General features: G+C 43.3%; 1 protein-coding gene across 5 annotated transcripts in view; it reads right to left on the bottom strand.

Annotated features, from left to right (window-relative positions):
• Positions 1-22027, bottom strand: part of LOC145531297 (uncharacterized) — a 263548-nt gene that overhangs the window by 136111 nt on the left and 105410 nt on the right. Inside the window, exons 3-4 of one of the 5 annotated variants that reach the window (XM_081553408.1) lie at positions 7644-7717; positions 6489-7123 (exon numbers count right to left, since the gene is read on the bottom strand). The exons of 3 other annotated variants lie outside the window; for them this stretch is intronic. In XM_081553408.1, the coding sequence (XP_081409534.1) occupies positions 7108-7123; positions 7644-7717 (90 nt within the window). In that variant the 3' untranslated portion in view covers positions 6489-7107. Of the gene's footprint in view, positions 1-6488; positions 7124-7643; positions 7718-22027 lie in introns of those variants that run through there. One more of the 5 variants, XR_014072340.1, reaches the window with a different exon arrangement.

Below are 22027 nucleotides of genomic sequence, written 5' to 3'. Positions count from 1 at the left end.
TTAACAAAAATAAGAAAAGACCTATAACATCTAGTGCTAGTGTGTATATGGAGAAACAAGCATTCTTATATTCTTCTTGGAAGTCTTAATTGCTCTTTGGGAATTAGTCTGGCAATATCTGTCATAATAAAACTTTACATCCTCTTTGATATAACAATCTCAATTGAGAATAATCTACTTTACAGAAATAAAAGTAACTACAAAAACATGGAGTTACTTTTACCAAAAATGCTTGCTCTTTGGAAGAAAAGCTATGACAAATCTAGACAGCATGTTAAAAAGCAGAGACATTACTTTGCCGACAAATGTCTGTATAGTCAAAGCTATGGTTTTTCCAGTAGTCATGTATGGATTTATGCATTGGACAATAAAGAAGGCTGAGCACAAAGAATCAATGCTTTTGAACTGCAGTGTTGGAGAATACTCTTGAGAGTCCCTTGGACTGCAAGGAGAGTCAATCCTAAAGGAAATCAATCCTGAATAGTCATTGAAAGGACTGATGCTGAAGTTCCGATACTTTGGCCACCTGATACGAAGAACTGACTGACTAGAAAAGAACCCGATGAGGGGAAAGATTGAAGGCAGGGAGAGAAGGGGACAATAGAGGATGAGATGGTTCGATGGTGTCACCAACTAAATGGGCATGAATTTGAGCAAGCTCGGGGAGTTGGTGATGGACAGGGAGCTTGGGGTGCTGCAGTCCATGGGGTTGCAAAGAGTTGGACATGACTGAGCAACTGAATAACAGCAAAAACAACAAAAAAAGAAACATGAGCATATCTATTGCAGCATTGTTTAGTGTCAAGCATATGGACATAAATACCCTGGACACATCCCAAATGTCAATCTGTAGAAGAATAGTTGAATTCATAACATAAAATCAAACTGTGAAATACTATGCAGTTATTTTTAAAGTTGTGTTGATCTAATTGAGTACATGCAAGAATTTCTGGTGCAATAAATGAAAAAAAGCAAGGTACAGGTTAGTGTACATAATATGATCTAAGTTTAGCAAAAAAAAATTCTATAAATGTATACATATTTGTAAATGTTTTACGAGCTTGAATCAAGCTGTGTCAAGACATAAAATAGATAGCCAGTTTTGTTTTCTCCAGAGTTGAAGGGAAAGTTAGAAGGAGTGAGGGAAGAAATTAATGACTTCTTTTTTCAACTTCTTTACATTTTTTGTCTAGTTAGAACAGGTATGCAATTTTTTTTTTTAAGATTTACAAGAAATCTAATAAGTAGTAGAGAAGGAAAATATCAAAAGATCAAAGATGATCTTTAAGCCCAAAGGAATGAATCATGATGGTGGAATTTTAGACACTGACAAGAGTTTCTGCATCTGAGGAGTCACGGAAGGAGAGGAGAGACTCACCCTTTAGTCGGGGGTCTGGAAACTTGCCTTCCCCTCCCCAAATCCCGCTGTGTGAGCCAAAGGAGAGTAAGGAGACCAAAGGCATGTTGATCAGAATGGATATGAGGCAAGCAGCTCATTAAATGGGCCCCGGTAATTGATTTCCAAGGAAGCAGATGCCTTTCTTGTGCAGGCAACAGCACAGGTGTTCAGGCTGCCTGGGAAACCTGAGCACTGCCTTTGCAAGGAGAGCTTTGATGTGAGGCTCCCCTTTAGACCAGGAAGGAGGCATCACACATCTGGCTTGACATCATTTCCTCTGCTGACCCCTGAGAAGCCCAGTCCTGCAAACGAGCAGGGATGCACTCTGCTGAGCTGGGCCATCACCTCTGGGCCAGATTACCTTCTTGGGAATTTCAGGGTGGGAGGGTCTAAGCAATGCCTTGTGCAAGAATTAAGGAAGAAGGATAGAAAACTTCACCTGACCCCTGAGATGACAAGCCTCTAGGGCAAAAGCAGCTCTAAAAGGTCACCGGCTGTACAGGTCTGAATATGCAGAATAATCAGACCTTGTCAGAATAGCCACACCCAAGAATTTGGGAAACTGAGAGCCTAACTGGAAATGGCCACCTACACAGGAAACTATATTGGATTTATTTCACACTGCAAGTTTGCTCCCAAGAACTGCGCTCCTACCCAGTTCTGCTAAATCAAATGACAGTTTCTTTGGACAGTATTGTTTTCTTGCGACCCATATGGGTCCAAGGGAGATGTCGTCTGCAAAGGGAGTTACTTCATCTCCATGTGCCTCAGTTTCCTCATCTATATGATGGAAATAATCACAGCTCCTATCTCATGGGATGGTTGTAAGAATAAACTGGGTTAATAATTGAACAGCAATAATCCTCCCATTTAAAAAAATAGCTAGACAGCACTTAGAACTAGTTCTAGCATACAGTACTATATAAACTCTTGCTGTTATTAGTAGAAGTAGTAGTACTAAGGTGTGATTGCTAATTAATTCCTCTTGCAGGAAGGGAAGGGAAGTCGCTCAGTCGTGTCCGACTCTTTGCGACCCCATGGACTGTAGCCTACCAGGCTCCTCCGTCCATGGGATTCTCCAGGCAAGAATACTGGAGTGGTTTGCCATTTCCTTCTCCAGGGGATCTTCCCGACCCAGGGATCGAACCCAGGTCTCCCTCATTGGAGGCAGACGCTTTAACCTCTGAGCCACCAGGGAAGTCCAGAGGTTTGTTTAAATTGAGATGTGTACTAGTGGCCCCTTGGTGGCGCTAGTGGTAAAGAACTCCCCTGCCAATGCAGGAGACAGAAGAGACACCAGTTCCACCCCTGGGTCAGGAAGATCCCCTGCAGGAGAGCATGGCAATCCACTCCAGTATTCTTGCCTGGAGAATCCCATAGACAAAAAGACCTGGCGGGCTACAGTCCATGGGGTCGCAAAGAGTCAGATATGACTGAAGTGACCTAGCACGGACACAGTGACCCCTATGTCTCTGGCATAACACTTGCAGAATGTAATCATCACTGGTCCTGTGGGCATCACAGAGTCCAGACACTCCGCTCTGTGCTGTACCTGTTTTTATCCTCACGCAACCCTGAGAGGTCAGGATGATGCTCATCTTCACTTTTTTCCAAGCATCAGAGAATTGAATTGAGTTGGTTCTCATCACCCAAGGCTTCCAAGCCAGTAGGAGCAAAGCTGAGATTCTCACTCCAATCTGGCCAACTCTGGACACCCAGCTCTACCCATCATGCACTGCAGGTGCAGGTCAGCAGCATCCCTGATACAGAGGCTCCCACATCTGGCTTCACCAGATTTCTGCATTCCTACCCAGCATACATATTGAATCAGAATCTAAAGAGTGGGCCCAGAAATATGTATTTTTGATAAGCTTCTTATGTAACTCCTATGTAGTTATCCCACTGCTTGAATGTATGAGTTATCCTTGACTCAGCAATTCTACTCCTGGGCATATATTTGGACAAAACTATAATTCAAAAAAAGATACATCCATCGATAAGTTCATAGCAGCACTATTCACAATGGCCAAGACATGTAAACAACCTAAATGTCCATCTACAGATGAATGGATAAAGAAGATGTAATATACACACACACACACACAGATACACACAGAAAAGAATACTACTCTGCCATGCAAAATAATGAAATAATGCTATTTGCAGCAACATGGATGGACCTAGAGATTATCATACTAAGTGAAGTATTAATAAGACAGAAAGGGAAAGACAAGTACCATATATCACTTATCTGTGGAATCTAAAACATGAACCAAATGAACTTATCTATGAAACAGAAGCACACTCACAGACACAGAGAACAGACTATGGTTATCAAAGTGGAGGAGGGATGGATTGGGAGTTTGGGATTAGCAGATGGAAAGGATACTATACAGGATGGATAAACAGTAAGGTCCTACTGTTTAGCACAGGGAAGTATGCTCAACATCCTGTGATAAACCATAATGGAAAAGAATATGAAAAACAAATCTATACACACACACACACACACGCACATGACTGAATCACTGCTGTACCGCAAAAACGAGCACAGCATTGGAAATCAGCTATACAATGCTCAAATAGAATTTGATTTTCTCTTTAACCCACTGGTGATCCCTCTAAGAAAACAAATCTCTTTATACCTAGACTAGACCCTTTCAAGACTTCCCTGGTGGCTCAGACGGTAAACAATCCACCTGCAATGCAGGAGACCCAGGTTTGATCCCTGGTTGGGAAGATCCCCTGGAGAAGGGAATGGCAACCCACTCCAGTATTCTTGCCTGGAGAATCCCATGCACAGAGGAGCCTGGTGGGCTACAGTCTAAGGGGTCACAAAGGATTGGACGTGACTGAGTGACTAACACTTTCACTTTCAGTCCCTTTCATCTGACTGAAGCTATCCTAAGCTGAGTCTAAATCCCTATAAGAAAAACTATCTTGACTTCTACATCTTACTTTAAACATCTGGGGCTCCAAACTTTCCCAATGCCTAGAAAACCTTTTCTATCCTCCCACTCTCCCCACTTCAGTATTCAGTCTCCACAGTAGCCTCAGGCTGCCTCATCTATTAAATGACCTACAGTTATGAACAATGGAAAGATAAATCTGTTTCATTCAATGGAAACATTTACCCAATGAGTCTGAGTCGTCAAAGCCTCAGAAAATTTGACACATTCATTAATTTTGTTCAACTTTATTTGTTAATCATAAAAACCAGGGACTACACAAGCTCTGAAAGCTCTGCCTTTTACATGAAGATGTATTTGTTGGAAAGGAGTGCTGAAATGAGCATTTCCTTCCACACAGGGATTCTTAAAGTCATTACACCAAACAAAGTAAAAGAAGAGCTTGGGTATATATTATTCCATTAGAGTCCTATTTATTGAGCACCTGTCATGTGAAAGGCACACTCCAGGGTCAAGTAAGAGATGCTGAAACAGATGTCAGTTTCGGCATGAAGAAGCTTTCAGCTGGGAGGGCAGATAAGCAGAAGAGCTATAACACAAGGCAGGATATGGGACGTGTTATGAGACAGTAAATTGAACACGGAGCATTTTTGCCCTTTTAGAATCTGTTTCCCCTTCTTTGAGTAACAGTACCTGAGTTTTACTTTACAAAACTACCCATAACCCACTGTGACTTCATATGGCATGGGACTGGTTGACCTCAACATCCAGTTTCAGGACGGATCCATCTTCAGCTTTGACCAATCAGAATATTCCATTCCTCTGGCCACAGTGATTGGTTCAAGAATGGGCATGTGACTCAGATTGGTCCAATGAGATTTAGTCCCGGGGTCTTATTGGAATAATATGAAAAAGGCAGGTTTCTTTCCCCTGGAGTTGTTAAACCGGGGAGAAATCAATCTGAAACTGCCAGTACCCATGCCCAATCCCCCACTGGGAAGAGCTTTCCTGAAAGTGAAGGCAATGAAATACAAAAGACAGAGCCCAGATGGCATTATCTGAGCTCCTGGATTCATCTGTACATGAAGAATAGAAATGCTATACGTGAAGAATCTTGGGCTTCAGTTCCTTGGAGTTCAGTGTCTGTCGCTAACAGCTAAGAACCAAATACAATGAGATATGTTTGAAGCATAGCCAGTGTTCAGAGGCTGCACCCAGGTGGAAGCATCAAAGAAACAGCTATTTCCTGAGGCAGTGGCTCCAGAACAGGGGGAGGCTGAGGTTGGAGTGGATGAAGGGCAAGGGTCTAACCATCACTCTGGGCACCTTTTGGTGGATGTCTTGCACGAGCATCCGCCCCCCCCCAACCCCCGGCTAGCAGCCACTCCCCAAATCATTCTAACTCCATGATGGCACTTATTCCAAATAACTTTTCAGCAGTGGAAATCATATCTTTTCTTTCCTTTTCACTGGGCATCTATGTACACAGTAGAAGCTTAATGAGTGCTTCCTGCGTTATGTATTATGAAGTATCACGTTCTTGATAAATTGAATCTCAGAAGACAGGTATGCAGTGGCTATCAAACATAAACAGACATTTCTCCAAAGAAGACATACAGATGGCCAACAAACACATGAAAGACGCTCAACATCACTAATTATTAGAGAAATGCAAATCGAAACTACAATAATGCAACCACAAAATGCAGTACAAAAATGCAACTACAAAACTACTACCTCACACCAGTAGGAATGAGTGCTAAGTCGCTTCAGTTGTGTCCAACTCTTTGCGACCCCATGGCCTATAGCCCACCAGGTTCCTCGGTCTGTGGGATTCTCTAGGCAAGAATACTGGAGTGAGTTGTCATTTCCTTCTCCAAGGGATCTTCCTGACCCAGGGATCGAACCCACATCTCTTATGACTCCTGCATTGGCATGTAGACTTAACACTAGCACCACCCAGTCAGAATGACCATCATCAAAAAGTCTACAAACAATAAATGCTGGAGAAAATGTGGAGAAAAAGGAACTCTCCTACACTGTTGCTGGGAATATAAATTCACACAGTGACTATGGAGTACAATATGGAGATTCTTACAGAACTGAAAATAGAGCTACCATATGATCAGCAATCCCACTCCTAGGCATATATCCATAGAGAAACATGACTCAAAAGGATACATGAACTCAATGTTTATTGCAGTTCTGCTGACAATAACCAACACATGGAAGCAAGCTAGATGTCCATCCACAGATGACTGGATAAAGAAAATGTGGTACATATAAACAATGGACTATTACTCAGTCATTTAAAAAAATGAAGCAATGCTATTTGCAGCAACATGAACGGACCTGGAGATTATCATGCTAAGTCAAGTAAGTCAGACAGAGAAAGAGAAATATCCTATGACACTGTTTATATGCAGAAACTAAAAAAAAAAAAATAATACAAATGAACTTATTTACAAAACAGAAACACTCATAGACTTAGAGAACAAACTTACCATTACTACGCAGGAAGGGTGGAGAGAAGGGATACATTGGGAGTTTGGGATTGACATGTGTACACTGCTATATTCAAGAGAGATAACCAACAAGAACCTACTGTATAGACCAGGCTCCTTTGTTCATGGGATTTTCCATGCAAGAATACTGGAGTGAGTTGCATGCCCTTCTCCAGGGGATCTTCCCAACCGAGGGATCAAACTTGCATCTGCCTTCATCTCCTGCATTGCAGGTGGATTCTTTACTCACTGAGCCACCTGGGAAGTCCTACATACCTGTATTTGTATAGCTAAATCACCTTGCTGTACTCCTGAAATGAACACAATATTGTTAATCAACTGTACTCCAATATAAAATAAATAAATGAAATTTTTTAAATGAAAAAAAATCAGACATCTCCAATATGATCTAAGAAGATACAGAATCAGCTACATTTCTCATTTTCTAAAATAGTTTGCTTCAAGGTGCTCCAAACCGTGGTGTCAGCAGCTCACCAAGACTACAGTTCCAATGAGCAGTGTTTTATTCCCCCATAATCTCTCTTACATCTTTATTATCACTCCTACCAATGGAAGACATGTTCAAAGGCTCCCCAGTTGCATCCGAACCATTGACTCATCCTGAATAGTGAGGATTTTTGTTTTGTGTGTCCACATATATGTGTGTTTTCCAGCTTAATTTACTGTTGCTTCATTCAAGCATAAAATCACATGAAAGAGTCTAGCAGAAGCAGGGAACTGGGCTGTGAGGCTAATAAAAATCGTCTTGGGATGACTGAACAGTAAAACATACATGTCACTGGGCCCATCAAAATCCGATCCTGGGCTTACCAGCAATAAAATGCGTGTGCCACTTTGATCAGCCTGAGCTCCTGAGAATGGGTTTGCTGGAAGGCTTTGCAGATCTAGATGGGGAGAGGAAATGGAATAAGTAGGAGTTTGGGGGGGAAGGGGGTTAGGCAAACTATTTTTATCCTGAAAGAAAGAAAGAGAAAGTGGCTCAGTTGTGTCTGACTCTTTGCGACCCCATGGACTATACAGTCCATGGAATTCTCCAGACCAGAGTACTGGAGTGGGTAGCCGTTCCCTTCTCCAGGGGATCTTCCCAATCCAAGGATCAAACCCCAGTGTCCTGCATTGCAGGCAGATTCTTTACCAGCGGAGCCACCAGGGAAGCCCAAGAATATTGGAGTGGGTAGCCTATCCCTTCTCCAGCGAGTTTTCCTGATCCAGAATTGAACTAGGGTCTCCTGCATTGCAGGTGGATTCTTTACCAGCTGAGCTACCAGGGAAGCCCTCTTTTCTCACTGAGAAAGGTCCACTGAGCTATGTACATTTGGAGCAGATATCTTCAGAATCGGCTCCTGGGACTCCTACCACTATCACCATCCTTCTCCATAACTCTCTCTGACTTTCCTTGGTTTAATATTCAAAACTATCTGGTTTAATATTATGTGTTCAAGGGCTGTTCTAAGAGTGCAGAAAAATTCCCTGTCTGGTCCATCTCTCTATACCCAACACCTAGACTGAGATATGAGATTTGGGTCCATGGTAGAGTAGGTGCCCAATAAATGTGCATTAGATGATTAAGTAAATGAATGAGTAATGTATTCCATGGAAAGACAGTTGGGCTTGGAGTTATATTTAAGTCAGGTCTTGATCATGACATGAATCCCTATGAGACTTTGGGGGAAGTAAATTCATATATCTGGGACAATTTCATTACCTGGAAAATGAAAGAAATAGATCATATTTGGATATCAGAGTGTGTTTCATTTTACAGTAGTTTACTTTCCTTAATCAGCTGAAATCTCATGGATAATTTGCATGTTTAGGACAGATTCAAAAGGGGCTGTTCTACTTGAAGCCTGGGGTGAAAAGTTGACTCTTAGCCACTCTGTAAACTCTAGTTTTTCAGAACAGTTTTCAAAACACCAGAAAAGATGTGATACATGAAATAATGAGGCATTCTACTTGCTTAATGATTTGACAATACTCAAAGTGATGCCAGAGAAGGCAATGGCAACCCACTCCACTATTCTTGCCGGGATAATCCCATGGACAGAGTTTTCTAGAGGGCTATAGTCCATGGAGAGTCGTACATGACTTAGCGACTAAACAACAGCAAAGTGATGTCAATGAATAGGGTGGAAATGGGATGCATAGAGCAGGAGCAAGTGAGAGACACAGTCAGGGTTTCAGATGGTCCAGGGTCCATCTGAGTCAAAATCCCATGTGCTTTTCATCTATCAGTTCACCAACCCTGCCTTCCACCCATCTATCCATGTATCCATTCACCCATTCATGTCATCCAATCATCCATCTATTCTCCCATCTATCCATTCATCTCTCCATTTACCCATGTATATAACAATTAATTTATTGAGCAGCTATTTATTGACACGTAAGCACTGGATAAGCACGACAAAGTTCCTTCCTTCACCAAACTTCAGTTCTAATGATGAAGTCAAATAAGAGATGCCAGGTAGATAGATAGAGAGAATATATAGATATGATAGATAAGACTGATGAATGATAGATACAGAGAAATAAATAAGACTGGCCTCTTGATAAATAGATAAAATATCAGCTATTATTAAGAAACCAGATCAGGGTAAGAGGACTAAGAGGTAACACGTGCTCTATTACAATAAGAGGTCAGGATGGCTTCTAGAAGGAGGTGACTTTTGAGCAGAAATCTAAGGAATCAAGAGTATATACTGGGACTTCCCTGGTGGTCCAGTAGTTGAGAATTCACCTGCCCATGCCGGGGACATGAGTTCAACCTCTGGTTTGGGAAGATCCCACACGCCTCGGGACAACAATGCCCCGGTACCACAACTACCAAGCTGGTGCTTTAGAGCCCACGGGCTGCAGCTACTGAAGCTTGTGTGCCTAGAGCCCATGCTCTGCAACAAGAGAAGCCATAGCAATGAGAAGTCCATGCACTGCAACAAAGATCCGGCACAGCCAAAAATTAATTAACTAATTCAAAATTTTTTAAAAGAGTATATCCTGTGACTATCTGCAGTAAAATCATTCCAGGCAGAAGAGGGCCATGAGACAGCAAGGGTGGGGGTGGGGATGTTCGTGACACCTGCCTGCCCCTTCAGAGAATAAAGCTGGACAACGTCAATGATGCTGAGAGCTCATCTGTGAGAAACAGTTTGAGAACTCTAATCTGGCAAGGTTATAGTGAGGATTAAGTGAGATAATCACTGTTTATGTGCTTGTAACGTATAAAGAGGTACTCAAAGCACATTGCTGAACAAAGGGAGATGTGTTTGATTTGGGGTTTTCTAAATTCCTTAATCAGCAAATAGCTCCTGAGCATCCATCAAGTGGAGGCTCCCTGCTCAGCTGTCCATGTCATTATCTCATGTAACCACCCCAACTTCTCTAAGAGATAAGCCTGGGACTTCTCTGATGATCTGGCGGTTAAGAATCCGTCTTCCAGTGCAGGGAACGTGGGTCCCATCTTCTGGTCAGGGAACTAAGATCCCACATGTTGTGGAACAACTAAGCCCTTGCAGCACAACTACTGAGTCCAAGCACCTCAGCTAGACAGGCTGTGTACCATGCTCTGCAACAAGAGAAGCCACAGCAATGAGAAACCCAAGCACTGCAACAAACATCCTTCACAAAGATGTCATGTGCCACAACTAAGACCCAATGCAGCCAAAAATAAAAATAAGTGATAAAAACTGCAATTGTAAAGTCCATTTTGCAGGTGGGAAAACTGAGGCAGGAAAAAGTCAAGTCCTCACTAGACCTCAGCAGTCTAATGCCAGAGTGTTAGTTGCTCAGTTATGTCTGACTCTTTACAACTCCACGAACCTGAGCCTGCCAGGCTCCTCTGTCCATGGAATTCTCTAGGCAAGAGTACTCAAGTAAGTAGCCATTCCCTTCTCCAGTGGATCTACCCAATGCAAGGATTGAACCTGGGTCTCCTGTCTTGCAGGCAGATACTTTACCATCTAAGCCACTGTAAAGGTGGTTCTGGGCTTAACCACTAGACAGTCCTGTTCCCCTTCCCCCGTCAGTTGGCCCAGAGCTCTTTGCCTAGAACCATTGGCCCCAAAGAATAAATTCTTCAAAAGGCACAAGCAGAGTGATGGAAGATCATGGGTCACTCTCTTTTCTAGAAGATTACCTCTGTCCTGGGGTTTCCCAGGTGGCTCTAGTGGTAAAGAACCTGCCTGCCAGTGCAGGAGATGTAAAAGAAGTGGGTTCGATCCCTGGGTCAAGAAGATTCCTTGGAGGAGGGCATGGCAACCCACTCCAGTATTCTTGCCTAGAGAATCCCCATGGACAGAGGAGCCTCGTGGGCTACCATTCATGGGGTCGCAAAGAGTTGGACATGACTGAAGCAGCTTAGCATGCACGCACACACCTCTGTCCTGATGCCTCAGTAAAGGACTGCCCTTTCTATTGGCTGTCGCCAGATGATCTCCTTTCAATAGATCATTTATGATTTTCAAGCACTGAGAGCTTTCACATGAGAGATGGAAAGTGGAGAGGGACCAGAAAGATGTTTCTGCATCTGGCAGAGATTCTGCCATCTCAGTCATCCCTGTAGGTGTCCACACACCAGAGGCCCCAACCCTTCAGATCTCAGCTTACATGCTATTTCTGCTTCAGCTCAGGCAGAACTAGCCTCCAGACCCAGCTCTAATACTTTGGACACCTGATGCTAACAGCCAACTCTTTGGAAAAGACCTAGATGCTGGGAAAGATTGAAGGCAAGAGGAGAAGAGGGTGACAGAGGATGAGATGGTTCGATGGCATCACCAATTCAATGGAAATGAACTTGGGGAAACTCCAGGAGATGGTGAGGGACAGGGAGGCCTGGCATGCTGCAGTCCGTGGGGTCACAAAGATGGACACAAAGTCAGACACGACTTAGCAACTGAACAACAGCAACAACAGCAACAACAACCTGGAGTAAGTAATTTCTCTTTTGTGGTCTTATGTTTTTCTATCCTGTAAAGTAGGAATAAAAGTAGAAACATGTATATTATCATATGTGAAACAGAACACCATTCCATGTTCGATGCATGAGACAAATGCTCAGGGCTGGGGCAATGGGATGACCCAGAGGGATGGGATGGGGAGGGAGGTGGGAGGGGGGTTCAGGATGGGGAACACATGTAAACCCATGGCTGATTCATGTCAATGTACGGCAAAAACTACTACAATATTGTAAAGTAATTAGCCCCCAACTAAAATAAATAAATTTATTAAAAATAAATAAATATCAAAGATTATCTATTTAAAAAAAAAAGTAGATACCCTCTTCCATGGTTACAAGCATCAAAGTGTTAATGCCTATAAAGCACTAAGCAGGTTGTTTGGTACCTAATTAGCATTAAATAACAACTACTTGCGGTTGATATTACCATGAGCTCAGAGAGTCTGTCCAGCTTGTCCACCACTGAATTTCTAGCATCTGGCACCATGCGTTTTCCTACAGTAAGTGTCCAATTATTATGTATTGAGTGGTCAAATGGGTAAATGAAATTCAAAAGAGAAGGGGATGAAGAAGACAAGGAGAGATAACTCATTGCTAACACTCTGAGCAGGACAGTTTAGATGCATCAGTCGCTATCATCCTTACAGCAGCCCCATGAGATAGATCTCACTGTTTTCCACTGTATGAAAGAGAGATGAAGGGACTTGCTCAATCACTCAGCTAAACAACAGAGCTTATTTTTCAATAACCTCAGAAGGATGACCAAAGCTCTTGGTGGGAAGTCCATCCGTGGCAAAGTACTATTATGGGACCACTGAAGAATAGACTTAGAAGTCAGGCCAGCCAGTCTAGAGCAGGGATCCTCAACCCCGGGGCCCCAGACCAGTACCACACAGCAACTGGGCCACTCAGCAGATGAATGATGGGTGAGCAACTGGAGCTTCATCTGTACTTACTCCCCATAGTCACTCCCCATTGCTCGCATTACTGCATTCACAGTGCAGTAGATATAGTGATGTATCTAAAAATAATAGAAATAAAGAGCATAATAAATGTAATGCTTTTGAATCATCTTGAAACCATCCTCCTCCACCTCAATCTGTGGAAAAATTGTCTTCCAGGAAACTGGTCCCTTTTGCCCAAAAGGTTGGGGACCTCTGGTCTAGAAGATGGAAACTGGGAGCCTCTGGGTTGAAATCTGGTCAATGGATGAGATTACATGATTTACTTGGGGCTTCCCAGGTGGTACTGGTGGTAAAGAACCCACCTACCAATGCAGGAAACATAGGAGACGTGGGTTCGATCCCTGGGTTGAGAAGATCCCCTGGAAAAGGGCATGGCAACCCACCCCAGTATTCTTGGCTGGAGAATTCCATGGATGGAGGAGTCTGGCAGGCTACAGTCCATGGGGTCACAAAGAGTTGGGTATGACTGAAGCGACTTAGTACACACCTGGTTTTCTTAGTGTTTCAAACGATCTTATGATGATGTTTTAAAATCTAGATTACTAGACTCTTTTGAAAAAACAGAAGCTGTCTGAACTCTGGGCCTGCATTCCTTCATGGAGACAATGACCTGGAGCTGAGACAGGGCTGTTCACATTCTCCTATGTGCTGTAAACCCCTACTTCCACCAACTCACACAACAGACAACTTAATGCAATCAGCCTCCTTCACTGCTCTGCGTTCCCCTTTGTCCTCTGTTGGTATCTAAGTTGGCCACCATGATCCAGTTCAACACTTTCAATCTACAGATGAGACACTGAAGCCCAGAGATAAAAAGTGGCTTGTCTCAGGCCATACAAAGCCTTAGTGGTAGACTTTGAAATTTTAATTCTCCTTCTCTGGTGTCCTTTCCATGACTACATCATGAACTTATGCAGAAAGAACTCCTGGTTCAATATTCCACACCTGCAAGTGCCCACAAATTATAATGATCGTTACAGAATCTATTTCCAAGAGAACTAGCTGGTATCTCCCCTTAAGGGCACAGGGTAAAGAAGAACAAGAATCATGGCAAATACAGGAGGTAAGAGCTAAGAAATAAGACCCACAAAATCAGTATTTGCTCATCACCACCCCTAGCTGGCTCCCAATCATTCCAATTGCCGGTAGGATGTCTGACTTGGTGTTGGAGCATCAGCGACCCTCCTGCTGGTATAAAATTAGTCATTGTCAGCCAACAGTACTTTAGTTTCTCTCTAAGAGCCTTCAAGTACAACTACTTCTGTAAGATGTGTAACCATTGGGATAGTTCTGTCTCTGTGATGACGATGAATCAAGAGGCCAAAGACTTTGCCTTCATTGGCTCCATCCCATTGCTGACATGCTGTGCTTATAGAGACTTCAAAGTCCAGCCTCCTGGAATTCAATGGCACTTAGAATTCTAAAATCATGACTTTGGAAACTCACCATCCTAGCTACCTGGAAAGACATCACTTTAGAGCCCATCAGGTCTATTCTCCCAACCACTGCAGCCATCCTGAGCCAGCAAATCCCAAACTATGACTGAACTTCATGGACAAGGTTAGCCAACCTCATAAAGTAAGGGAGAGAGGGGTAGTAGAAAAGAAGGGAGCTTTCTGAGCTATGTAAAACAGCCTTTGGTTTCTCATGGGGTCTCAGGCATTGCCCTACTCAATACATTCTCTACCAGAGTTGTTCCAGGAGCATCACTGGCAGGAAGTTTCATGCACTGGCAATCCCTATAAGATAGGGGTGTATGCACACGTGTGCCTGCGTGTGTGTGTGTGTGTGTGTGTGACAGTTCCAAAGCACAGTGTGATTTCTCACGCACAATCAATCCTTATACTGCTACCTAAACACCCTTATATCCAATAACACTCCCATCTGTGAAAGGCCAATATGAGGGAAAGTGATTTGTTTATGCTTCTGAGAGTAAGTAGAAAACATTATATATTGTTGTCTTAGAGAAAAGGGAACAACAAATGGGATTTGTGAATTGAAAGTCAGTGATTACATTGGCGATGCCCATAGTACAATAAGTACAAACTCGATTACCTCTAGAGACTCATTTTCCTGGTGTTGTGTTTATACTTGAACTGATATTGTGAGTGGGGAGAGGGAGGCTCCCTCCGTGTTATTTATTTTCCAGGGCTATTTCCTCAGGATGCATTTGTGTCTGTGGATGAAGCCAAAATTCTCCAGCTTGGTCCAGCTCCTACTGTCTTCTCAGGCCCCATCCAAAGTCAAAGGTCCTTCCAGCACCTCCCAGAAATGCACACTATGTTCCTACCAGCCTCCCCACACATCCCTGGATACTCCTTTCTCACTGACATCTCTGGATTTCACCACATGCTGTTTCATCTGCCTGGAATGACCCCATTTAACTGCCCATATTAAAATCAGATTTATACATGAGTCCAGTTCAAATTGACCCATAACTCCATCCCCAAATTGCCAGGCAGAATTAACTACTCTTCCTCTTTCTTCCTGGAATCTTCTCAGTATTTCCTTCATAGCACTTTTCCTGTCTTATTGGAACAAGCTGTGTGTCTCTCACCTGCTCCCAGCTGTAAGCATCTCTAGGCTAGGAATAATTTTTGCATTTTTATATCCCCAGCATCAAGTATATGGAGTAGAGGCACACACACATAAGTGTCCAACAAATGTCTGTTGAATTCATAAGTTAATAAATGACTTGATGAAATCTCAGACTTTATAGTAACTTACTATTCTATTGAGGAAAAGTTCTAATAAAGCTGTCAAAGTGGCTTATTTTTAAGTGATCCTTCAAAAAATCACATGCCTTCCTCGCTTTTATAAAGCAAGTGCAGACCCAGCCAAAGAAGCATATATGCATCTTCCAGGTAGGGGTGGAGTCCAACAGGGCTGAAATTTTATGAGGTGGTTGCAAAGGATGCCATCGGAATCAACCTAGATTCAGAGGAACCGGAGTTTAAGTACTCACAAGCTATGCAAAAACAGGACAAGATGGCGGTGGACATTACTGTCCATGTTACCAAATCTGTATGGTGCCCTTAGCGGGGTTGTGTCTTCTAAGACTGAGCTGCGTTGCAGTTACTTCCTCCCAAATTATGCCAGGAACTTGAGCAGGTGACAAATAAGAAGAGAACAGTCAGAAAAAGAACAGAGGTGATTAAAAAACAGTGCTTTCGCCAGGGAGAAAAAAGGGTGGGGGAGAGGGGCTATTGGCATAATAGCAGTTATCAAGCATATCAGTAAGGGATGTACTCAGCTCCAAGAAAGAGAAAACCCAACTCCCAGTGACTTAAACAAGTAAGGGCTTGAGTTGCCTTAATAAATAGAAAACACACGGAGCACTCAAGGGCTGGTGTAGCCACTCAATGGCATTGAAGACTAAGCCTTCGTGTCTCCTGTCATCCTCGGCTGTTGTCAAAGTCGTGTCTGACTCTTTTGTGACCTCATGGACTGTAGCCCGCCGGGCTCTGTCCATGGGATTTCCCAGGCAAGAATACTGGAGTGGGTTGCCATTTTCTTCTCCAGGAAATCTTCCCAACCCAGGGATCAAACTCACATCTCCTGTGTCTCCTGCGTCTCCTGCATTGGCAGGTGGGTTTTTTACCTCTGAGCCATCAGGGAAGCCTGTCATCCTTGGTACCAGGTTCCAACCTTACGCCCACAAGCTGACGGCCATAGCTCTTAGCATCACATCTTCATCACAGTCAGAAAGAAGGACTAAAAGAAAAGGATGCCTGATCAAGTCTATTTCTTATCCTCAAGAAAGCAAATGCCTTTTCAGAAGCCCAGCTCAGTAGAATTCTGCTTAAGTAGCATTGACCAGCACTGTTCATCCTACGTGAAGGGTGACTAGAAAGATCAAGATGTTTGCTTACCTACCTCTTTGGCTCTGGAAGGCATGTGAGAAAGGATTTGAAATGGGAAGAGGAATGAACTCACCAACAATGTGTGCCACACCAAATATCTCTTAAGTTTGGGAGACACGAGTCCCTCCATATTTGTTATTTTCCCCTCAATATTGGACTTATGGCCAAGTCAAAATCTCTGGACATGGGGGTTCCTACTGGAAACATCGGTAAGTTCCTACTCTGTGCCATTCTCCATGCTAAGCACTGATGATGCAGTAATGATTAAAAGAGGTCCTGTCTTCATAGACTTCTGGTTCCAGTGCTGCTGCTGCTGCTGCTAAGTTGCTTCAGTCGTGTCCGACTCTGTACGACCCCAGAGACGGCAGCCCACCAGGCTCCGCCGTCCTCGGGATTCTCCAGGCAAGAATACTGGAGTGGGTTGCCATTCCCTTCTCCAGGGGATCTCAAGTGTACAGCAAAGTGATTCAGTTATACATATACATGCATCTATTTTAGAACATGACCTTGACTGTAGAAACTGATGGCTTAGACTAAGGTGATGGTTGCAGAAATTCAGTTGCTCACCAGCTATGAGTATGATGGTCTGGTTTTGAGTCCTGGGTGATGGTGAACATTTCTCTTATTCTTTACATCCTTACTCAGAAGCTAAGCACTGTTCAGCATGTCATAGGCTCTTTCCGGGCTCAGCTAATCCTCCTGGACACCTGGCCATCCCCAGGGCTTCTGATTCTGTGCTCCCCAGAATTTCCCTGCTCCTCAGGAACTGGCTGCTTGATTCCAGTTGCCTGGGCAGCTCCATCTCATGCATAATGATGTGCTGCATGCACCCCATGTTTTATTTCTTGGGTTTTCAATCCTTTCATAAAAAATGTATGCTGGATGAAAGGTTTTACATACCAAACAGACCAGAGATTTAGGGTGGCCAAGTTAGTGTTCAAAAATGTCTTTTCCTATTTTTTCTATTTTTATTACAATTGCTCCAAAAGAAACCCCTGTCACTTGATATTAATAAAGGTAGCCACCGAAGCAGATGCACATACCAAAAAACACCAGGAGAATTAATTACCTACAGTTAGATCTGTTTCATCCTTTTTTTTTCTAAGGCAATGCTGCAAAGATGAGCAATGTTATGCAGTCACTCACTGAGCTTCTAGCCTTCTATGTTTTCACCATCGCCCACCAGGCAATGGAGATGACAAGAAAGCTTCATAGGGAAGACCCCTGGGCATATCCTTCCAGCCAGATAGGTCCTGGAGTGACAGTCAGCGTCTGCTTTAACTAGAATCTAAATCTGAAGGAAATCCCAGAGGCATGAGCTCTAATAGTAAAAATAACAGCACCTCACATGTGGGTAAATGTTTTCCCACAAAAAGACTTACATATCTATTCGTGCCAATGGCTTCTACAAGAAACTGAAGAAGTCAGCATCTAAAACTGCTGACAGGTTTTAGTAACCACACTTACCCAAGTCTCCTGGTAGGACAGATCTGACCTGGGGACAGCAAGAGATGGGACAGGTACCTTGGTCACAATACCATTAGCTATTACTTTGCATGCTTATTTATGTGCCAAGAACTATTATTTAGCACTACACATACATTCACTCATTGCACATACATAACATCCCAGTGGTCTCCCTATCTTTATATAAAAAGGAGGAGATTGAAGAATGAAGAGGCAGAGTGAAACTTAGCCAAGGAGACTGACCAGTCTAGTAAGTGGTAGAGCTGAGATGTGAGCTCAAGAAGTCTAAACTCAGAGCCTCTGGTCTTAAACATTATGCTATTTCAGAAAAAAACAAAACAAAACACTGGATTTGGGGTTAGCCCCAAGTCTGCCATGAGCAAGTTGTTTTAACCTGGGAAAACAGTTCAGCCTCTCTTAAAAATAGCATCCTGCTTTTACCCATGTGGTAGATTGTTAAAGTAACCTGTGAATATGTCCATGCCTCCTTGTACCTGGAGCTTTGAGTTTTTCCCTTCCACATTGACACTGAGCTCAGTCCTGTGACTGTCTTTGGTCAAGAGGACCACGGGAAAGGTGATGCAGTCATAAACTTGAAAAGTGCTTGTGCAATGGGAATTTTCCTCCCTCTTTGCTCTTGGAAGCGCTGCAACGATTACATGAATGAGTCTAGACTAACCTGCTAGATGATGAGGCACACATTTATCACCCCAGCCCACATGGAGACAACCCCTAGACATGCGAATGATGAAATGCTAGTTCATCCAGTCCCAGGTGAGCCACCACCTGACCCAGAGATCAACCACACCAGTCCGGACCAGAAGACCCACCAAGACAATCTATAAAATTGTAAGAAAAAATAAATGCTTGTCATTTAAAGTTACTGTGTTTTGGGGTGGTTTGTTACACAGCAGGAACTGTCTGATACAATGAATTAGGATTAGTTTTTGCTGTGACTGACAGATAATCCCAAATAGTAGAGATTTTTTAAAAATAGAAGTGTTGCTCTAGTAAAGTCAAGATCAGGTAAAAAGGCATCAAGACCCAGGCCCCTTTGCTCTTTGGCTTGTTCATTCCCAGCACACAGCATTCATGTCTTGGTCCAGTTTGACTGCTTCCACTCAAGCTGTCACTTCTGTGTTCCAATGATCCAGGAAGAGGATCCACCTCCTCCTCTTAAAGATGCTTCTCTTAGAAATAATATTACTCTAGGAATTATAATTCTTTGACTTGCTTGCTATTGGCCAAAGCTGTGCCATCAGACCACACATAGTTGTGGAAGAGGCTGGTAGTTGTCTTCTCCAGGAAGCCGTGTATACAGAAAAAAAAAATGGAGGCTCCATTAGTAACGATTAAAACAAGGGCTATGAAAGGTTACCTACACGTCATCTTCATCCCTGACCCTACCAATGGATGGAAGGAATGACTTTCCTCCAGTAACTGAATATGAACTCACTCAGCACAGTATAAGGGAAGATGTGAGGTGCAATAGTCGCAAATCAGAAAGATCCCCTGAATGGAGGATCCACAAAGGGAAAGTCCTGTAGGTCAGGGTCTCAACAAGAAGGACAGATAGATACGATTAGGGTAAAATCGCTCAGGCAGGCAGAGGTAAGCGCTAGTATGGGCACCTGGTAAGACAAAGCCTCAGGCCCTTACCTCTAGCCAAGGGCACCCACACCTTCAGCCACACTATACTATTCACCGATTTTAGAATTCCCAGGCACGGAAGAGATCACAATCCCACGTGCCTGGAATGTGTCTTGTTTCATATATATATACTTCTAAAGTCTAGTTACGTTCGCTCCAAAACAGTACTATTGTTGCAGAAACCAGTACTTGAGAAACCAAGCACCACACTCGGAGAGTTGGAGAACTCAGGTTTACTACGCCGGTGGGTGCAGAGGAGTTAACCCTCCAAGCTCTGAGCCCCGTAGAGGGCAACACTACCTGTTAATAAGCTAGTTTACACAGGTTTAGCACGCACAGGAACAGCAGTCAGGATGAGGAGGGCGATGCCCAACCTGGACAGGCAGGATTAAGCAGGTTTGCAGGGGCTGGGCGATTGCAAAGAGCAGGACAAGGGTGAGTGAGATCCACTCCAGTTTCTAGTGTTGCAAGTCCCCACTTTCTGAGACTACGTGACCTACGTGATCTAGACTTTGCAAGGGGCAAGCTGAGTTACAGAGGCAGAAGGAGAAGGAGGTTATGTAAAATTTTAACTTTTCCTCTTCACTATGATTGAAAATACATCTATTTTAGCACTTTACACTTAAAATAAGTAATTGCGCAGTTTTCAAGTCAGTATTTTAAAGCAGGCACCTCTCACCAGAACTTACAAGTAACATTTCTGTCAAAACTTTGGCCTAACCAGAGTGACCACCTGGCAATAATTCATTGTGATAATTCATTCTTAAATTTTATTTATTTTTGGCTGCGCTGGGTCTTCCCTGCTGCACCAGGGCTTTCTCTAGTTGGAGCGAGCAGGGGCTACCCTCTAGTTGTGCTGTGCGGGTTTCTCATTGTGGTGGCTTCTCCTGTTGTGCAGCGTGGGCTTCAGTTCCTTCCGCTTGCAGGCTCTAGAGCTGGGGCTCAGTAGTTGTGACCCGTGGGTGTAGCTGCTCCAAGGCATGTGAGATCTTCCTGGACCAGGGATTGAACCATATCCTCTGCACTGGCAGGTGGGTTCTTATCCACTGGACCACCGGGGAAGTCCAATAATTCATTTGGATTTGTGGCTCCAGGGCTGTGATGGGAACTGATGGAGTCATCCACTGAGAAAGGAAACCAGGATACGGAGATGCTTTCCCAAACCCGCAGTGTACACACACTGTTTCCATGAGCACAGTGACATGACTTGTACTTCAGGGGAGGATCTAACCCACTTTAGGGGGTATCCCTACTCTTATCTCCCTCAGATTCTCCTTAGAACCCAGCCCAGATTGGGAATCAAGGGAGTTAGAGAGAACTCCTAATGAACAATACTTCAGGAGTAGTTCTGTGTGGCTAACGTATCACAACAAAGCACGTGGAGCCCTTCTGACTTCTGAGAGAGTCCTGTCCACAAGCCCCCAAAGGCAGCAGTGCTCAGTCCATGCACTGCCCTGCTACAGCCAGGACCACATGGCCCGGGGCTCTTCTTAACAACCCGGTGCACACTCTGAACAGAGATGCCAAGACTTTTAGGCCATGAGCATCAATCTTATGTCAGTCCCTTCAGGAAAAGGCAATCCAGTTCAGTGGTCCTGAGACAGAAAAAAATACAGAGACCACTGTGAAAATGTTCCCATTAGTCCTTGATAATTTTTTTAAAGTCAAGACAATTCAGGTAATTTTAATAAAGTTGGATTTATTAAAAACTTAAAGTAATGACCTTTACTCTGAGATGATGCCCTTCTTCCATGTTTTCAATGTGAAAATGTCCTTTCCATAGGGACTAATGATAATAAATTGTATTTCTTGTGTCTTTTTAATGACCTACTCGGCAAAATTAAAAATTGGTAATGTCATATGAGTAATTTTATTTTTTGTTTAAGATTAATGACAATGGATATTGTTGCTAACTAGACACTGTCCCAAGCACTAGACATGTAATAACTAATTTAAACATCAGAACAGCCTTATTAAATGAATGCTATTTTTATTTCTACCTTCAGTGAGCAAGCCTAGATCCAGAGATGGTAAGTGACTTGGTCAAGATCACAGAGATATGGGTTTCAGACTTGGTATTATGTGCCAAGACTGAACAAGCTTGTTAGAGTTTACCCATTCATTCTCTCATACGTTCATTCTATTAGAGTTTATTAAACCTACAATGTGCCTGATACTGTGCTAACTATTGACGATGGCACAGCAGAGAAGACAGACAAACCTTCTGTCTTCCTGCAACTTAGAATTTACCAAGCAAGGAATAAACAGTCCCTTTGGCTTAGAATATGGATCAAAGAC

The sequence above is a fragment of the Giraffa tippelskirchi genome, chromosome 13 (assembly GCF_054371585.1).
Source record: "Giraffa tippelskirchi isolate mGirTip1 chromosome 13, T2T-mGirTip1v1.2.pri, whole genome shotgun sequence".
Taxonomy (NCBI): domain Eukaryota; kingdom Metazoa; phylum Chordata; class Mammalia; order Artiodactyla; family Giraffidae; genus Giraffa; species Giraffa tippelskirchi.
This window is presented reverse-complemented; position numbering and strand designations above follow the sequence as displayed.